At 43.2% G+C, this 17,500-nt stretch overlaps 1 protein-coding gene, 1 long non-coding RNA gene and 1 pseudogene across 2 annotated transcripts in view; 2 read left to right on the top strand and 1 right to left on the bottom strand.

The window, feature by feature from the left end:
• Positions 1-12,133, bottom strand: part of tsc1a (TSC complex subunit 1a) — a 51,408-nt gene extending 39,275 nt beyond the window's left edge. Inside the window, exons 1-4 of the mRNA XM_063195730.1 lie at positions 11,832-12,133; positions 11,084-11,272; positions 7,261-7,364; positions 331-483 (exon numbers count right to left, since the gene is read on the bottom strand). Coding sequence (XP_063051800.1) covers positions 331-483; positions 7,261-7,364; positions 11,084-11,192 — 366 coding nt within the window. The 5' untranslated portion in view covers positions 11,193-11,272; positions 11,832-12,133. The remainder of the gene's footprint in view (positions 1-330; positions 484-7,260; positions 7,365-11,083; positions 11,273-11,831) is intronic.
• Positions 9,112-10,621, top strand: LOC134445523 (uncharacterized). Its single transcript, XR_010034283.1, has 3 exons — positions 9,112-9,325; positions 10,037-10,135; positions 10,286-10,621. It is a non-coding gene; the product is annotated as an uncharacterized LOC134445523 (long non-coding RNA).
• A 4,799-nt stretch (positions 12,134-16,932) lies between the features above and the next one.
• The window catches only part of LOC134445521 (bile salt-activated lipase-like), a 17,535-nt pseudogene continuing 16,967 nt past the window's right edge, over positions 16,933-17,500 (top strand).

Genomic DNA, 17,500 nt, shown 5'->3' with positions numbered 1-17,500 from the left:
TTGAATATGGACGTGAAGGAGACATGAGGGGGTGAACCAGTAGGCGTGGAGTGCAAACGAAGGCTTTGGTGAGTAAGAGTGAGAGTTGGCTCGAAGACAGACACACACACAGAGATGCAGACAAAGACAAACACACAGACACACAAACACAGACAGGCACACACAGAGATGAAGGCAAAGACACATTGAGACAGACAGACAGACAGACAGACAGACAGACAGACAGACAGACAGACAGACAGACAGACAGACAGACAGACAGACAGACAGACAGACAGACGCACGCACACACGCAGTGCGCTTGAGTGGGTGGTGGTAGAGTGCAGGTACCTTGAGGCACTTGAGCAGCGCGGGGAAGAGGGGGAAGCGGGTGATGGTGTGTATCCAGGGAGGCTGCCGGCGGATCACTTGGGCCAGCAGAGTCAGCGAGGCCAGCCGGCACGCCTGCCGTCCCAGGCAGTCATTCAGCCTCTCCAGGAGCGGCTGCAATCACACATACACACAAACACAAACACGTGTTGGTATTGCTATGCAGTGTTGGGGGTAACGCGTTACTAAGTAACGTCGTTACGTAATTTAATTACTTTTGGCAGTAACTTAGGAACGTAACGCATTACTTTTCAAATTTCAATAACGTAATTACAGTTACTGCACTGCTGTAACGGTCGTTACTCGTTATTTGAGCCTTTAAATCGTCCTCAGGTTTGCTGATATTAGTTCTAGATGCGCGAAGCTCTCTGTCTAGGCTGTTTTTTTCCCCCAGCCCCTCTCAAGCTCTCGGGTGTGGGTGTGTGAGAGCGCACGCACGCAGACTGATGTTCCTTCTTCGTGCATGCAAGGTCTTTCACTGGGACTTTCATGAGCCCGTTGCGCTGTGGTGTGCTTAACATAGGCTATACTACACTACTTGGAGTTCCACCATCATTTGTTTCTAACATTACGCCAGGTAAAGTGAAAGTGATTCGCTGCGCAGTTAAATCTACAGTCATTCCGAGTCCACCGTTACGCAAATGCATGAATGAAACAGCTGTACCCATCGCAAATGCCATGGCCTCTGTTGTGCTCACTGATGACATATTGGTTAGATACTATGCAAAAAAAACAGTTTGGGTAGCTCCGTCAGCAGCAGCAGCCAGCGCGAATCAAGTAGACTAATTGGGAATAACGTGAGAATAACAGCGCAAGCAACACTATTGCGTTGAGGCCACGTTCTTCAGGCTATTCAAATGTGCCTGATCACACCGTCTTCCAGCACGAACGGATTCTGCATTCCGTAGAATCCTTAATAATAATGTTGATGCATACAATCCAAGGTCGTTTTTAATCAGGAAACTGAAAGGATTTGGAGTAGTTAAGCTGCAAAATCGAGGAGAGGAAATATGTAAGCCTAGGGTGTCCTTACCCACAACATTTCTGTTTGGTATGGCCACCTCACCCTACTCATTCTGTTTTTATTCAGTGAGACCAAAGGCAATTTTCATGCTGAAATGACAATAAAAGTCTATTCTATTTTATTCTATTCTATTCTATGGCGTAATGTTAGACTAGATTCAAATTTATTGACACTGTTATAAATAGGACTACAGGGCAATCATGAAATGCATTTTAGATGTGAGAATGACAATAGGCCTAGGCCTTTATGAGGGATTCCATAGAGGTACAGTTTGCACATTAAAATATTAGGTCATTTACACAGCCAGCTTACAACCCGGGGAAGCAGGTGTATTATGAGTTGTGCCACTACACTGGTTAAAATCCCTTTTCCCGCGAAGAGTAAAGTAAAGTAATAAGTAACAAGTTACTTTTTAAATTGAGTAATAAGTAAAGTAACTCAATTACAATTGAAAGCAGTAACTAAAGTAAAGTAACCAATTACTTTTAAAAAGTAACTTACCCAACACTGTTGCTATGCTATCAGGAACACATTCCACTGACTTCCCATCATATCTGAGTCAAGAATTCTTAACTGTACCAAGAATACACCAAAACAAATCCAGAACCCAAATCTGTCAGCAAAGAAATGCCCTTATATTCAGTTTCAGGTTGTCTCAGATCATAGTCTTCTCAGAGGTAAGTTTTCTGTCATCGTTGTGAGGACATTTGGACTGCACAACCGTAGAAAAAACACGTGACAACCATGCCCGCACATGAACACACACACAAATAATTCCGAGCACGATCAGCCACAGAAAAAAGAGCAATGTAAGAACAGTGTGTGTAACAGAGCACTGTCTTTTTCTGCAAAGGCCTCTGAGGCAAATGTCTGTTCTTTTTAGTCTGCTCTGAGTGGACCGATTAGTGTGTTGCGCAATACCTGACACTAGGTCCAGCACACATCCTTTTTTTAAGGGATACATGTCGTAATAAGAAAAGTCAATTGAGTAGCTAAGTTATAAAAGTCTGCAGTATAAAAGCCATTTCTTCTATACATTCCCTCTACATCCCTCCCCCTAAAGGATCACTACTTTATCTTCATGGCCTTTTTGTTTATTAAGCATTACATTTCCCAGAGGACTGGGAGAAAAAAAAGAACCAGTTTCTTCTAAGTTGCATAATCTCACTGTGAGCCAGGAGCAATGTTTGTCTTTTGAGACTGTACTTCTGAGACCATCCCTTTGGGACGGGCTCTGCCTTGAATGCTGGTGCATTTTCCAGCGCCTTGGTGCGCCTGACTGCACTGCATGGTGCTGGCTGGTTGTTATCCCAGGGTATTAGGACAGCGCGGGTCAGGATAATAATCTTCCAGCAGGTTAAGATTCTGAACATCCAGGATTAAGTCTTTGGGGACTAGCTGGAGCCAGAGCAGCATTTTAAACACGAGACCCCCACAGGAAAATGGTTACTGCTCCTACTCTACCGTTTGAGCTTTGTGAACTAGAATTACTGAGCTTTTTGTTTTGCTGACTCCAGCAAGTTTTCGATTTTGTGCTAATGTTTTATTATAGTATTTGTCGTGTTATCAATATAACTTGTGAAAATCCACAACTTGTGTGTTTATTACAGCTGATAACCTAAGCAAGCTAACAAATGCACTGTCAAATAATAACACTGACGCCATTCCCTGAAATGCCACAGCATTTGCCTTGCAAGTGGCGTGGCAGACTGACTTCAGCGTGGTGTGCTGCCTGTGGGTGACAGCAAAGAGACTTGAGACTGAGCCTCTGGGATGGCGGAGCTGCCTTGGAAAGGCTTCCATTTCAGTGCACAATTGTGTCCCAGCGTTCATCCGTGCCACACACTGAGCTAAAAGGGCCTAGCTTAACCCAGGTATTTAAAGTTACATGATCGGGATAATGATGCTTCGGCTGGTTGTCAGGCATACCCGTGGGTAGTCTCTAGGAACCAACAATGTCACAGAAGTGCTTCAGTGCCACCAGGCCTCACCACCTCACATCTTGACATCTGCAGTTTTCCATACTGACACCTAGTCATAATCTGGACATAAACCTTGCATGTCATCACTGAAGAACTAGTAGCCTACTGTATGCTTACAAAGGAGTCCAAGAGCCTTGAGTTGTGTTAATTTCACAACATAAAACAACTCGTTCAGGTTTTGAAAGTATGTACATTTAACCAGGCCTGTCATTGAAACATGTGGTGTTCACCCATGGAGTAATTGTCTAACTTTAGTCGGGGGGAAACATGTCTGTTATCTACAGTTAAAGACATCGAACAGCTTGAGCTGGTTTGAATGTCAACTGCTGGATTCACAGTTTCGATACATGTCAGGGTCCCAGACTAGATACGTATGCAGGGCTCTAAATTAACGCACGCCAACACGCCAAATGCGGGTGAAAAATCATTTTGGCTGGTAGAAAAAATCATCCACTAGCCAAATTGGCCGGTAGCGCGCGCCCGACTGAATGTTAAACAGCTGCCCGCACAGATCTGTAGCTGCCGTCTGATGAACGTTAAAACGTCGCCTACATTACCCATGAACATTAGTCCTACCGTCATGATGTAGCCCACACCCATTGGCTGACCGTTAATCACAGTAAGGCAGCCTCACATCCATTGGCTGCGTGTTTAATACCCGTGCGCTGGAACTAGTGTTGATAAAATATGTTCAATGAGCGGACTAGCGCGGATTACTTTGGTTTTGTAGGTTTTGGTCAGATGAAAAATAATGTGGCAGTGGTTAAAGCACGGTTATGTGTCGATGAATGCAAGTAATAGCAGCGTAACTGTTGTGACGGTGAAATAGAGTATTGGTGGAGCGAAAACGGCGTGAGTGAGTGGAGGGACAGGACAGCTGTCTGTCAAAACAGTGTCGTTGCCGTCAGAAGCCATCTGACATTTGCGAGGTCCTCGCAACTACAAACGATGGAGTTGTCATTTCCTAATAACGCCCACGCCATCGCAAAGACCCTGCACGAGTTTGACACGAGTAAGTGAAAAAAAGATCACAAAAACTAGCGACGAAAGTAACAAAGTAAGCATGGTCTCCGTGGTGTTATTGGATATCTAGTTGACATAGCGTAACATCATTCACGCACTGTGTAGGTGTGTGTAGGTGCGTGTGTGTGCGTGTGCGTGTGCGTGCGCGTGTGCGCGTGCGTGTGTGCGCGCGCGGGTGTGTCTCCTGTCCTTCTCCTCTCGTCTCCTTCTCCTCTCTTCATCTCTTCTCCCCTTCATCTGTCTTCTGTGCATTGTCCATGGTATTTGGCCCACTGTGTGTGAAGTGATGCTGTGTAGGGGATATGAGGTTTTGCAGTGTTTGGTTGTGTGTGTGTGTTTGGCTAGTGTATGTTGAAAGTCTGGTATGTGTGTGACATTAGTGTTGAAGGCATGCTGTGTTTGTGTGAGTTGTAGGCCTATACTGTATGTGAGGTTTGGGTGATGGTGTGTGAGGTAATAGGCTAGTGTTTGGCTGTCTGTGCAGTATATGGAAATGGAATGAAAAATAATGAAATGCAGGTAATAAAAATATAATTACTAAATAATTATAGAATAGACTGAATTATATTGAGTATAATATTTATATTGTTTATCTGTGTTGAGGACATAGCCTAGTTTAATAAAATAATTAAAAGCAACATAATTAACGCATGGTTTATTTTGGTGAGAAAAAAATGGCTAGTTGACCTTCCATTTGGCTAGTAAGAAAAAATGTCTACTAGCCAAATTGGCTGGTGGTGGAAAAAGTTAATTTAGAGCCCTGTACGTATGTATATACATATGTATATGTACAGAAACAATAAAACTTAAACAGCGAAAAACTACAGTGCATTTTAGTTAGAAATGCCTCATGTGTTCATGCCCGCTGCACCAATCAGCTTTGTTTTGATAGTTTCTGGGCATCACAAATGCTGTGATATGTCTGACACGCCAGGCTAGTGTTGAGGGTGTCATGTTGTAGTGTGGTGCTGTGGTTTTAAAAGTGGGGGTCATGGACCCCTGGAGGGCCGCAAGGGGGTCTTAGGGGGGCGTGGAAAAGTAGACAAAATGGGCAAAGTGAAATAAACAATTGAATTAAGTTAAGTAAACTAAAAATATATTTGTACTTCAAGACACATTAAAATGCCCAGGATTTGCTTTCCATGACCACTGCTATGCTGCTGACACTATGTTGCCTGTTCTACTTGGGTAGATATAGAAATGTGCCAACTACATAGAGATGTCAAGGACTGTGTTCAGAAAAAAATGGCCCATTGGAACGGTATTAAAGGGGCCATAGCTGAGATCTACCGGTATATGGGGGGCCTTGCCATGGTTAAGTCTACATCACACCAGGGGTTCCCAAACTTAACCATGGCAAGGCCTCCCACATGACCGCTGCATCAATCCACTTGGTTTTGATTTGTTTCTGCAGCATGACAAATGCTGTGATGGTGTTTAGTAGTTAGTATAGAGTCACACCACGCTAGTGTGGAGTGTGTCATGTACCATATTTTTCGGACTATAAGTCGCAGTTTTTTTCATAGTTTGGCTGGACATGCGACGTATACTCTGGTGCGACATATATGGGGTTTTTTTCACCACAGGAGAACACTAATGTGCGAAATTTTGTGTTGCCTAATACCGCTGAAAGAAAAAATGTTACAACTTACCACAACCAAAAAATTGAATTACAACAATGACGACTGAATAGAAAAGAAGTTCATATACAGCTGAATTCAAGCTGAAAGTAATTAAATATGCAGCCGAAAATGGCAATAGGTCAGCTCAACGAAAGTTTGGATACAATGGAAAACTGGTTGGGGACTGGAGAAAAGCAGACGAAAATGTGCATGTATGAAAAAAAAGCTATCTGAAGGTTCAAGGCCAACGTCTAGAAGAAGAGCTCAATACACTACAAATGTGTCCTCGAACGCGCGCGCTGCGAGTAATTTCGATAATTTCCGCAAGCTTCTGACAAACCAAATAGCCGAGCACAACGTGACACTATCATAAACAGCATGGATGAAGTCCCCCTCATGTTTGATATCCTCATGGGCTGAAGTGTCTCAGAAAAGGGGGTAAAGAAAGACCGTGAACTGACACCCACACTTCACAGTGGTGTTGGCGTGCTGTGGAGACGGAACAAAGTTGCCTCGCTCCCTCCGTCCTCAAAATGCAAAACAATGCTGTGACAGAGTGCAATGCATCTGTCATTTTAACAGCGGGTTTCTCCGCTGCGCAATGTTTCAATGGTGCAAAGTGAAACGGACTCAAACATAGTTGCAATGTTCATTTAAAATACAAGATATATTTGCTGTGGGTTTTTGGTGGGCATTTAGCCATATTTGGGGTTCGGGTATGTTTGTATACCGTCTCAGTTTAAAAAAAGAAATGTTTGCTTGGTACACATGCTTTAAAAACAGGAGAAGAAAAGACACAACACTGGTGAATGAATGTTGTCCTGACTGCAGGGCAACATGGCGCTTTATCGCTGTTATCACTGCTTCTTCTTCTTCTTCTTGTGTTTTTATGGCGGTTGGCAAACCAGCATAGTTGGCGCATTAGGCTACCAGTACCACCTCTGGACGCATTTCCACTGCTTCTCAGATGCTCGTTTATAAAACAATGCCGTCTTCTAGCAGTAGCCTACCACGCGCCAGTTATCAGAACGCAGATTCCATGAATAAAATAAGCTTTCAAAATGTGCAATGTTTAGTTCGGTGCGACGTATATACAGTATGTTTTTTTCATCTTCATAATGCATTTTTTGGCTGATGCGACTTAAACTCCGGAGCGATGTATAGTCCAAAAAATACGGTAGTAGTGTGGTGGGTATATGGGGTGTCATGGACTGCATGTCATGTGGATGAGTCCTCTGACCTTGTGCTGGGGCTCGTTGACGGCGGTGAGGATGAGCAGAGCTTGAGGAGAGCTGCACTCCAGGTAATAATCCACTAAGCCATTCAGCAACACTGAACCCTTTTCTGCACGACACAAAAACACACATAAAGAAGGTGGACAATACATTAACTTTGATAATTTTCATACAGGAATCTCATGTTTAAATCACTTTTTTTTTTTTTTTAAAGGTACTTCCGAACTTAATAAATGCTACTTTACTCTAATACCAATGAGCAAAATGGCTCCTCAAATGTCAGTTGCTTCCCCATTGACAATTTAGGAACACACGTGACTGACAATAGCTGTGAAAATGACATTATGTTTCTTTTAGTCACTGTAGGACAAATGTAGGATGATGCCAAACTAGTTTATCACATGTTTTGTTGAGAATTTCACCTGTTTTGAACAGGTTGAAATTTGTAGTACTACGTTCTTAACGTCCCACCACATTGACCTTTTTACCATTATACCCTCATTATTATATGAAAACTGATTAAATTAACATACACTGTATGTCACGTTTTTAAAATGAATGTATTGTGAAAATAAAAATGAATGTCCTTACACTGCTCCCGTGCTGCTTTTTTTTTTTAAATTTATTTACCAAGTGAAGAGCGACTAGCTTGAAAGCACTCACTTGGGATTTTTTTAAAAAGCAACACAGGAGCAGTGTGCGGACATTCATTTTTATTTTCACAGTATTCTGACCTTTTGTCATGCACCTGCGTATTGGATGTGCGCACTACTAGCCTATTAAAATGAATGTATCAAAATATGTTGTGACTCTATTTTAACCGTTTTCTACTCAAACAAATCATGACAACACAAAAAAAAAAACTGTGGCGGCACATCATTGACCCATTAACCCTGATAACACTGTCAGCGGGCGTAGCCGTAGCCTAATGGTTAGGGAGTGTTGGAATCGCATGTTTGAGAATCTGAATCCCATACCATCCATGAATAAGTGCCCCTAAGCAAGGGGTACCTAACTTCATATTGGTCCAGGGACTGTAACCAATATCCTGTAATATAAGGGCAAGATTTGAAGCGCCAGCCATAGGGGGTGCATCCCAATATGTGACCTTGCCTCCTCCACTTGTGCTTGTCTCCTCGTCCCGCCTCCTGGCCCCTCCTCCGTGGAGAAAACGATAAAGTTTCCCAGCTGTCAGCCTCGCCACAACAACTTTTGAGGGACTGTTTTTCATTCACCATCCCAATTGCAAATGAGAAAAAGACTTTACAATTGAGCTTTTGCAAGATATTGAAATATAATGCTGTTGTCAGTGATGTCATCATGACGAGAAGCAAGTGGAGGAGGCAAGTGGAGGAGGCAAGGTCGCATATTAAGATGCACCAGGGTCCAATTCAATCTAGCACCTCCTGTCCTCTCCTTTCATTTGTGGCTTTGGTGACGCGAAGCAAGGCATCATTGACCATGCAAGTTTTATTCAATATCTCACAAAGGCACAATTCAAAGGTCATTTTGTCATTTGCAATCAGGCTGTTGTCAAGGGAAAAGCCCTTCCAAAGTTGCTCCGACAGCAGGGGGACTTCATTGTGTTCTCTGTGAACCTATGAGAACCTAGTTGTGGGCCCCCTCATCTACCTGGGCCCGGGAAAGCAGACCCCTTTTAACACCCGCCCCACCCCAGCCCAGCCCCTGCCGGCTTCCCTGTGTGTTGGTGGGGATCATCTGACAGCTTTAGCCGGCCCAGGACAAAGCCATCTCAAAGGTCCCCTGCACCCAATACGCCTATAATAAGAACCCAGTTATGGGCCCCCTCCTCTCCCTGGACCCAGCCCACACAGCAGAGGACTCCGATGCGGACCCGCGTTCAAGTCACCACATCCGTGTCACTGTCACATTCCTTTGGGTTCCACTTGGTGGATCAGGGTCGCCACCGTGCGCCGCCCCAAATTCTACCGTCAAAACGCGGACCATAATCGCATCCATATCTGATTCACAAACGCGGACGCGCTGTAAAATCTAACGGACGTTGGTACAGTTTTTGTTGGGGCAGACACGACCGAACAGCGCTCTCCAGTAAGTATTGATTTATTTATATTAGGTGATACACAAAGGTACAAAAAGTATATCTGAAGCTTTTATACTATCAATGCTTATTGATATTTCGTAGGATTTTGTTTTATGACTTTAAAAGTGTAAGTTAACCCTAGTTGTTTTCAAAACGAGACAGCTAGTTCATTCATTCAAAGACATGGAGAACTACATTGGCTATTGTAGTATTTCCTAAATGCTGTTAAAATATGATGCGATGCCATCCGATACATGGAGGAAGTGCAGTTGAATAAAAATTATCAACATTGTGCCCATTTTAACAGCCTTGTTTACGTTAGCTTGCTAGCCAGTTACTAGCAAACCGGTTGACTGAAGCAAACTTGTGTAAAGTTAAACGTAGGTCTAAGTGTTCAAATACTCCTATGAAACGGCTATATTGGTCTGAATTTGGCTCATGGTACACTTTTACACGGATTGGTGATGCTCTCAACAGGTTTGGCACCAACTGTGTTTTTAACGGTACAAATCCTAAAACGGTGACATCATGTTCTCCTCACGTTAACGAAATCCAGGCTAATTGTTTATTAGCAATTAATGGATGGCCATGAACTGCGCCCTCGTCCCATATGCTGTCCATCATTGGTGAATGAATGAAGTAGCTGGGCTCATAGTTTGATACAGGTGTCCGTGGTTGGGCTACAAATATCTGAATTTGTCCTTATTCTTGTGCAACAGTAAACAGGTGGAATTACCTCTGGGTCGGACAGGGCTAGCCAGCTGTAATCCACCCTGCTACGGTGATGCCCGCCTGCCTCCCGGCTTTTACGACCAAGAGTAAGTACATCTTATAATATTCAACATCATTACTGTCACGGGATAGAGATGTGAAAGAGCGTTGTCCATTCCATATGCAATGCAATGTCTGATTGCCATCTTACGAAAATTTAAATGAAAGCTCTAAGTTTAGCTCTGTTGCCTTTTCAGATCGGAGCGCTGATGTGATGTTTCCCCGTCGACTGATGAGGCATCAGGGAAGGAAGAGAAGGCAGCCACGACACGCGATTGTTCAACATGACAGTGAGACAGAAAAATAATGTCAAGATAAATAAAACATCATGATGAGTGAAGTTCTTAGTCAGGTTGTGTTTTTTTCGGGTTCTTATTTAAACGGTGTCTAGGCCAGGTCTGTGTTATCTGTAGAATTAAATCTAAATGCTGTTTGAAACGGTTAACTGGTTTAGTGTTCGTTTATTGGGATTATAGCATAATAAGAAAGTAACTTTATGAGCACGGATCCAAAATGGTCCCGGCCCGGAACATCAATGAGTCCGGAATGGGTCCGTAACTGATCAAAAGTAGTGGAACCGTGACGGATGCAATAAGTGGACACGGAATGAGTCCGCATCGGATGTCGCGCCTCCGAACCGGGCTCACTGCGGAGGTACGCTTCTGCACGCGGATCCGTTGCGGGTGACAAACGGGTCCCTTTTGAGTCCGCACCACGCCTCCGCGTCGGATGATAGGCGGCGTGCAAGTGGACGCCGATACGGCCCCGTTTACCGGATCCGTTCCGGAGGATGGCCTCCGGACGGTGGACTCCGGGGCGGATCCATTACGGTGTACTTTTGCTGTGTGGGAGGACAACAGACCCCTTTGCCCCCCCACGCCCCCTCCCCCACCCTCTGTTGCCTTCCCTGTGTGTGTGTGTGTGTGTGTGTGTGTGTGTGTGTGTGTGTGTGTGTGTGTGTGTGTGTGTGTGTGTGTGTGTGTGTGTGTGTGTACCTGTCCTGAGATGCTCCTCCACCAGTTGCCTGGTCTGCTGCAGCTGCTGAAGGTCCGTGGACTCCAGCAGGGGAAGCATGTCAATCACACTGGTCTGGTCTTTGGCCATGTTGTTGTTGTTGTTGCCGGCGGATAAGGACTAGTGGGCTCAAGCGCTGCACTCTCAGTCACCGCTCAAAGCTACGACCTCTATGGCAGGAAAGGGACGCATGTGAGCAGCACAAGAATTTCACAGGGTCACGTCATGAACTGTTGTTTACTGGAACGAGTCATTCACATATCTCTCAAGTGTTAAATCTCAATGGTAGCGTTACGGTTGTTTCCAAGATAATGTAGCCGAAAAGGCTGAAACAGCCGCTACTGATCAATGCTTCCATGTGTTGACAGGTGGAAAAATGTCTTCGATTGCGGAATTAGCGCTGTGGTATCCCACGTCACCATTGCCATAGTCATGGTCTGGCCTGTCGTCAGTATAACCCATAGAGCTTGAACTATTAACTTTGCATAAAACGGCGGCTGGTGACTAATAACAATAGATATCAGCTATTAATGTAGAAATAGTTACAGGCATAAACTCTGGACCCAACACAGTTCGATGGTCACAGATCATTGCTTGAGAAGTCAGTTAAGCAAGCATGACAACTCTGGCAAGCGAAGTGGGGTTAAAGGCTACATTCCAAATGCACCTCTGATTAATTTGTTGTGCATAAAATGTAGTGCACAAGCTTAGAAAATCACTTTGGTTTACCTTCCGAAATGTCCTGCGTTCATCTGAAAGGCGCCATCTTGGAATTGCTCAACTAACGTTAGCCAGCTAACAGCGCTAGCCTATCTCTAGCTAGTTTTTGCTGGAACTTTTGAGCGACGAACAGCAATACGTGCGTTCCGGAACAACATACACAAACTCTCGGCTTGTCTTTTTGCTAGACCTCAACCTGTCTTTAAATCCTAGGAGGTGAATCTCGCCAGACATGCAATTGACAGGTTACATTACTTTTGGCTGTCTCCATCCAGCAGCATGCATGCAGCAGGTTGGACATGATTGACCCACCAATCGGCGCATGCGCCATGCCAGCTGGACTATGAAATTTGGAATTCGGCCTGGACTGGACAAGTAGGCTACATGGACACCAGCTTTAACAGTTTAAATTAGATGTTGCCTATGTAACAGTGGGTTTTTTTGGTAATCACTATTAATGTACATTGCACTGTTGTATGATGTGGGATTTGTCAACGTGGGTTTAGGGTTAGGCCTACACTTTTTGTTGGTTTATAAATTCTGACATGATAGGTAGCCCAAGTCGCCCTAGAGGCCTAGCCTACAGAGCACAGTCAGTCAGTCAAGATGTTTGCCTCTCAGATGGCATCCCAATATGTGGCCTTGCCTCCTCCACTTGTGCTTGTCTCCTCGTCCCGCCTCCTGGCCCCTCCTCCGTGGAGAAAACGATTAAGTTTCCCAGCTGTCAGCCTCGCCACAACAACTTTTGGGGGACTGTTTTCCATTCACCATCCCAATTGCAAATGAGAAAAAGACTTAACAATAGAGCTTTTGCAAGATATTGAAATATAATGCTGTTGTCAGTGATGTCATCATGACGAGAAGCAAGTGGAGGAGGCAAGTGGAGGAGGCAAGGTCGCATATTAAAACGCACTCATGGTCTAATGGCCCACACAGCTTTTTTTTTTTTTGCAATAATTCTGATAGTCTAAAGGAAATTACGTCATTCTTTTGGATAATGAGTGGTGACAGAACACAGGCTGCTAACATTCCCATTGACCTGAAGTAACTGTGCTGTATCACATTCTGTGGCTGTATCAGCCACACACACACAGACACACACACACACACACACACACACACACACACACACACACACACACACACACACACACACACACACACACACACACAGACACACACACACACTTTCTCACCCTCTCAAATGTACCTTCTGTTGGGTTAGCCTACCTGTTTCCCCATGCCTGTACACTCTACTCCATGGTAAGGGACAATCAATCAGTGTATTCTCAAGGAATATAATATAATATAATATAATATAATATAATATAATATAATGTAATATAATACAATATAATACAATATAATATAATATAATTGTAATTGGTTGAAATGAATAGATTAATCGTATGTTATGTGTTTACATTTTATCTCAAGCATGTAAAACTGTCACTATTATCCGTAGCTCATTTCTACAACAATAATGTTGGCGTAGTTGTATTGCTCTGTCCTATTTATAGGCCTGCTATGACAGATGTGAAAAAAGGCCATTATTATGATTGATATAATGAGGCAGTGGATAATATCAGGTATTTCTATTTTTTCCACGTGAGGTAATATCCTGCAATATCCTTCACTTGTCCAGCTCACTTTCAACTTATGACGACTGTGTCCTGTCTGCAGTCATTAGTCCCCAACTCCACAGAGGACCAACGCCAGTACTGGCACTACTGTTACAGGCGTGAGTCCACTGACTCACCATAACGCCACTGCCACGGTCACTGCTGCGGATGCCCTCAAAGCTGCTGCTCATCAGCCATCTGTCTGGGTTTGTGTTTTTCCCCCTCTTTGCCCTCGTTCATCATGCACATTCGCTCGGCTTATAAAAGGGGGTCAGCAGTAGGGTTGGACTTCCCCCGTCAGCTCAGCATCCACAGACGCCCTGCTCAGCCATACCACTTGTTCACTTAGGCCTACTGACTGCAAACTCCACACATACTGGCTGTGCAATATGTCAAATTTACATGTACATATATTTAAGGTTTTAGACAAACAATCCTTTTCTTCGACGACTCCCCTGTTGTATGTCACCTCCAGGACATACACACAGAGGGGTCCCACTCCCAGTTTGGGAACCGTTGTACTGCACTAACATAAGAGGTGCATTTCTTGTTTACTACAGAATTATTCTTAGTGAAGGTGATGGGGGGATAGCTAGTGTCAGAGAAACATCAGTATCATCGTTGGAAAAGCTATGGGCAGTTTTATAAGAATTATGACATCAAAACCCCTAGAAGTAGCCTATAGATTTTTGGAAGTGCATATTTTACCAAATTACATTCACAACATAAAATCTTAATTTTTTCAGGGGACCTAGTCAAGGTGTTTCTTGTCAAGTTGTCCGCTTTACCAATAAAGTGCTGAAGGAAACCCTGAAGCCAAGCCACATTTTGATGTATCACACTGGTACTTAGACAACTATGACACAACTACTGGTGCTCTGTTTACAGCACAACCACACTAATGCACTCTGACTGGGACACATGACAGCTGGATGGATTACAGCATTTGTCCGATTTTAGCAGAAGCCATCACCGGTGCTGCTAAGCTAACATGACTACTGCAGATGGCCTCTAAACATTACAGCAGCATGTCTGTCCTTTAATCACCTGTCTTTCACCAGAGAGACTGGATTCTGCATTCACTCTGTGCTTAATACGCTATGTGTCTGTGCCAGCCAGTCAGGGGTAATGAGAGCGAAGAGGAGCTTGATCAGACTGTACTTTCTGTGGAGTGTAGGGCTGGGTAATTGCAAGCAACCTCACGGTAACACCTCATTAGCTGTGTAAATTAACTACAAATAGTTTGTCCACAGATATTTTTTCTTAAATAAGTTAATGCGTGGACTTCTGTCTACTGACTCCGCTGAATTGGCAAAAACATTTACTAATCACGATGCAGTCACAACACAATAGGTCTATGTATCATAAAGAGGTCTGTAATCAATTCAATATTTTGGCAACACTTCTTGTATAGACAGTTTATGTTTAATTTTGCATCGTCCCATATACACTTCAAATCACAGTGAACGCACACTTACAATAGGCTATGTGTGAATTGTGTATAAAGCAAATGATCAAAGCAAAGGATAGCCATATCTGTTCCAATGTCTTATTAACATCTATTGGCTCTCGATTCACAGTGATCAAACAATGCCAGCATTCAGCGCTGCTGACAGCTGACGTCATCTGAAATGTTCTCCCTCTCCATGCATGCAATGTCATGAGGACCCAGATCTGCCATCCCCCACAAGCTTCCTGGGCCCAGGACAACTGACTCCTGGCATCCCTGCCAGCATTAAAGAAACAGCTCCAGTCTGTGATGAAAGCGAGAGTAATTTGTAGCTCCCGGCTGAGAATCTCCCACCTGTCTATAAACACAAACAGAGCGGCTGTTATGTCAGGCAACACGTGACATGAGATGAAGGGGCACAAACAACAGGTGACGGATTCCCATCACACCTCTTTGATCTTAGCCAGATGTTGGTGAATGTGTAACCACCAATCTCAATTTACTCTACTGATAAAATGTGTAGTGCAGTAGTTATCAAAACGTGATGAAAACTAATGCTGTATATTGACATGGTATGTCTTGTAACAGTACAGTGTGAAAACTGATCCCATGATAATGTGACATCAGTGCAGAGCATCAGTAGATTAAATGTTTTGTCAGAGTACTCGTATTTCAACCTCAATCAGTCTATATCTAGCAATTAATCAGTCAACTAATCAATCCTATGCTGGCGATAGGATTGAATTGCGATACATGTCCACTGTCAGACCACCCACTTCCAAAGTGATTAGAAAAAGGAAATTGGTTGTGCTGGAATCTTATTGGCCCAACATGTGCCCTATCTGTTAGAGTAGATAGATACAGTATATCACGAAAGTGAATACACCCCTCACAGTTTTGCAGATTTTTGAGCATATCTTTTCACAGGAAAGCATTACAGAAATTTCACTTTGACGCAATGATTAGTGACCTTTTAACAACATATTTAACCGCTTAAATTTCTTGTTCACTCAGAAAAAAACTAAATACAGCCATTAATGTTTGAACATGTACTCACAAAAGTGAGTACACCCCAGATTAAAATCCGGTAGAGAAGGGGCTGTGTTGGCTCGAATCGTCTCGAATTGAAACGAAATGAAAAGGGATGAAAAGGGAGGTCATCAGTGTGCGTTTCAACCTTTCTTTGAATTGAACTTTTACATTTTGAGTCTGCATCTGGCTTAAATAGATTGGTGTGAGATTTGAATGCAATACTATGGAGAATATCAGGATCTGCTTCAGTAGTCACAGTGCATGATGACATGCATGTTTCTTTTAGGTGTATTTCAGATTGCCAATGTTGACAGCATTCATGCATCCCCAAACCATGTCAGTCCCACTACCATGCTTGGCTATGGAGAGGATACAACTTTTTTGTAAAACTCACTTGTTTACCACCACACATGCTTGACACCATCTAAAGCAAATTTGTTTATCTTGGTCTCAAGAGAGATGAACAGACCAAGGATATGGATCACTGGAACCATGTCGTGTGATCTGAAGAGACCAAGATAAACAAATATACTTTAGATGGTGTCAAGCATGTGTGGTGGTAAACAATTTTCATCCCTTTTCATTTCGTTTCAATTCGAGACGATTCGAGCCAACACAGCCCCTTCTCTACCGGATTTTAATCTGGGGTGTACTCACTTTTGTGAGTACATGTTCAAACATTAATGGCTGTATTTAGTTTTTTTCTGAGTGAACAAGAAATTTAAGCGGTTAAATATGTTGTTAAAAGGTCACTAATCATTGTGTCAAAGTGAAATTTCTGTAACGCTTTCCTATGAAAAGATATACTCAAAAATCTGCAAAACTGTGAGGGGTGTATTCACTTTCGTGATATACTGTACGTTCCTGAAGGTCATTTTTTTGTTTTTCTCCCATGCGATTTCGCAATACACTGCACAGATGTTTCAAAACCCATGGTTCCTATAAGGAGAGTTCGCTTCAGCAGTGTGAGACGTTGAGTGCTGGTGTCGAAGCTGGTTCTCTGTCAGAGATGGCTGTGTTGGGGGTGATTTGTATAGCGGTGGCCTTGTGTTTAGGCAAGGCAGCAGGAGCCAGTGTGAGTATTATTTATTTGACAAACTATTTAGTCTACATCTACTACAGTAGAGTCTACATCTACTGATTGTACTTCTGACTTTACCAAGAGTTCAATAGTTTTTATAGGCTAATGTATATGAAATAGTCCGAAAATTTGTTTCATGTGAGGGATGGACAACAAAGATGTTTTTAGAAGAGTCACTGTACACCTATAAGTACTAGAACTATATGTTAATAAATTAAATATGTTCCCATATGGAATGGAATGGAACGACATCCAAAAGCAACCTTGGGCATGACTACTAACCCCACATTGTTCCAGGGACCGTAAACAATACTAAATGCCAAACTAACTGTGAATCACTTTGGGTGACAGCATCAACTAAGTGTAATGTACACTGTAAAAACATTATCATAGTTTTTACAGTAACTTACTGGCAGCTGGATGCCAATTAATAACTGTAATACCATTTACAGTAGCATTAATGTAAATATATGGTGCTGATTAACACTGTTTA

Source organism: Engraulis encrasicolus, chromosome 3 (genome assembly GCF_034702125.1).
Source record: "Engraulis encrasicolus isolate BLACKSEA-1 chromosome 3, IST_EnEncr_1.0, whole genome shotgun sequence".
In the NCBI taxonomy this organism is placed as follows: domain Eukaryota; kingdom Metazoa; phylum Chordata; class Actinopteri; order Clupeiformes; family Engraulidae; genus Engraulis; species Engraulis encrasicolus.
This window is presented reverse-complemented; position numbering and strand designations above follow the sequence as displayed.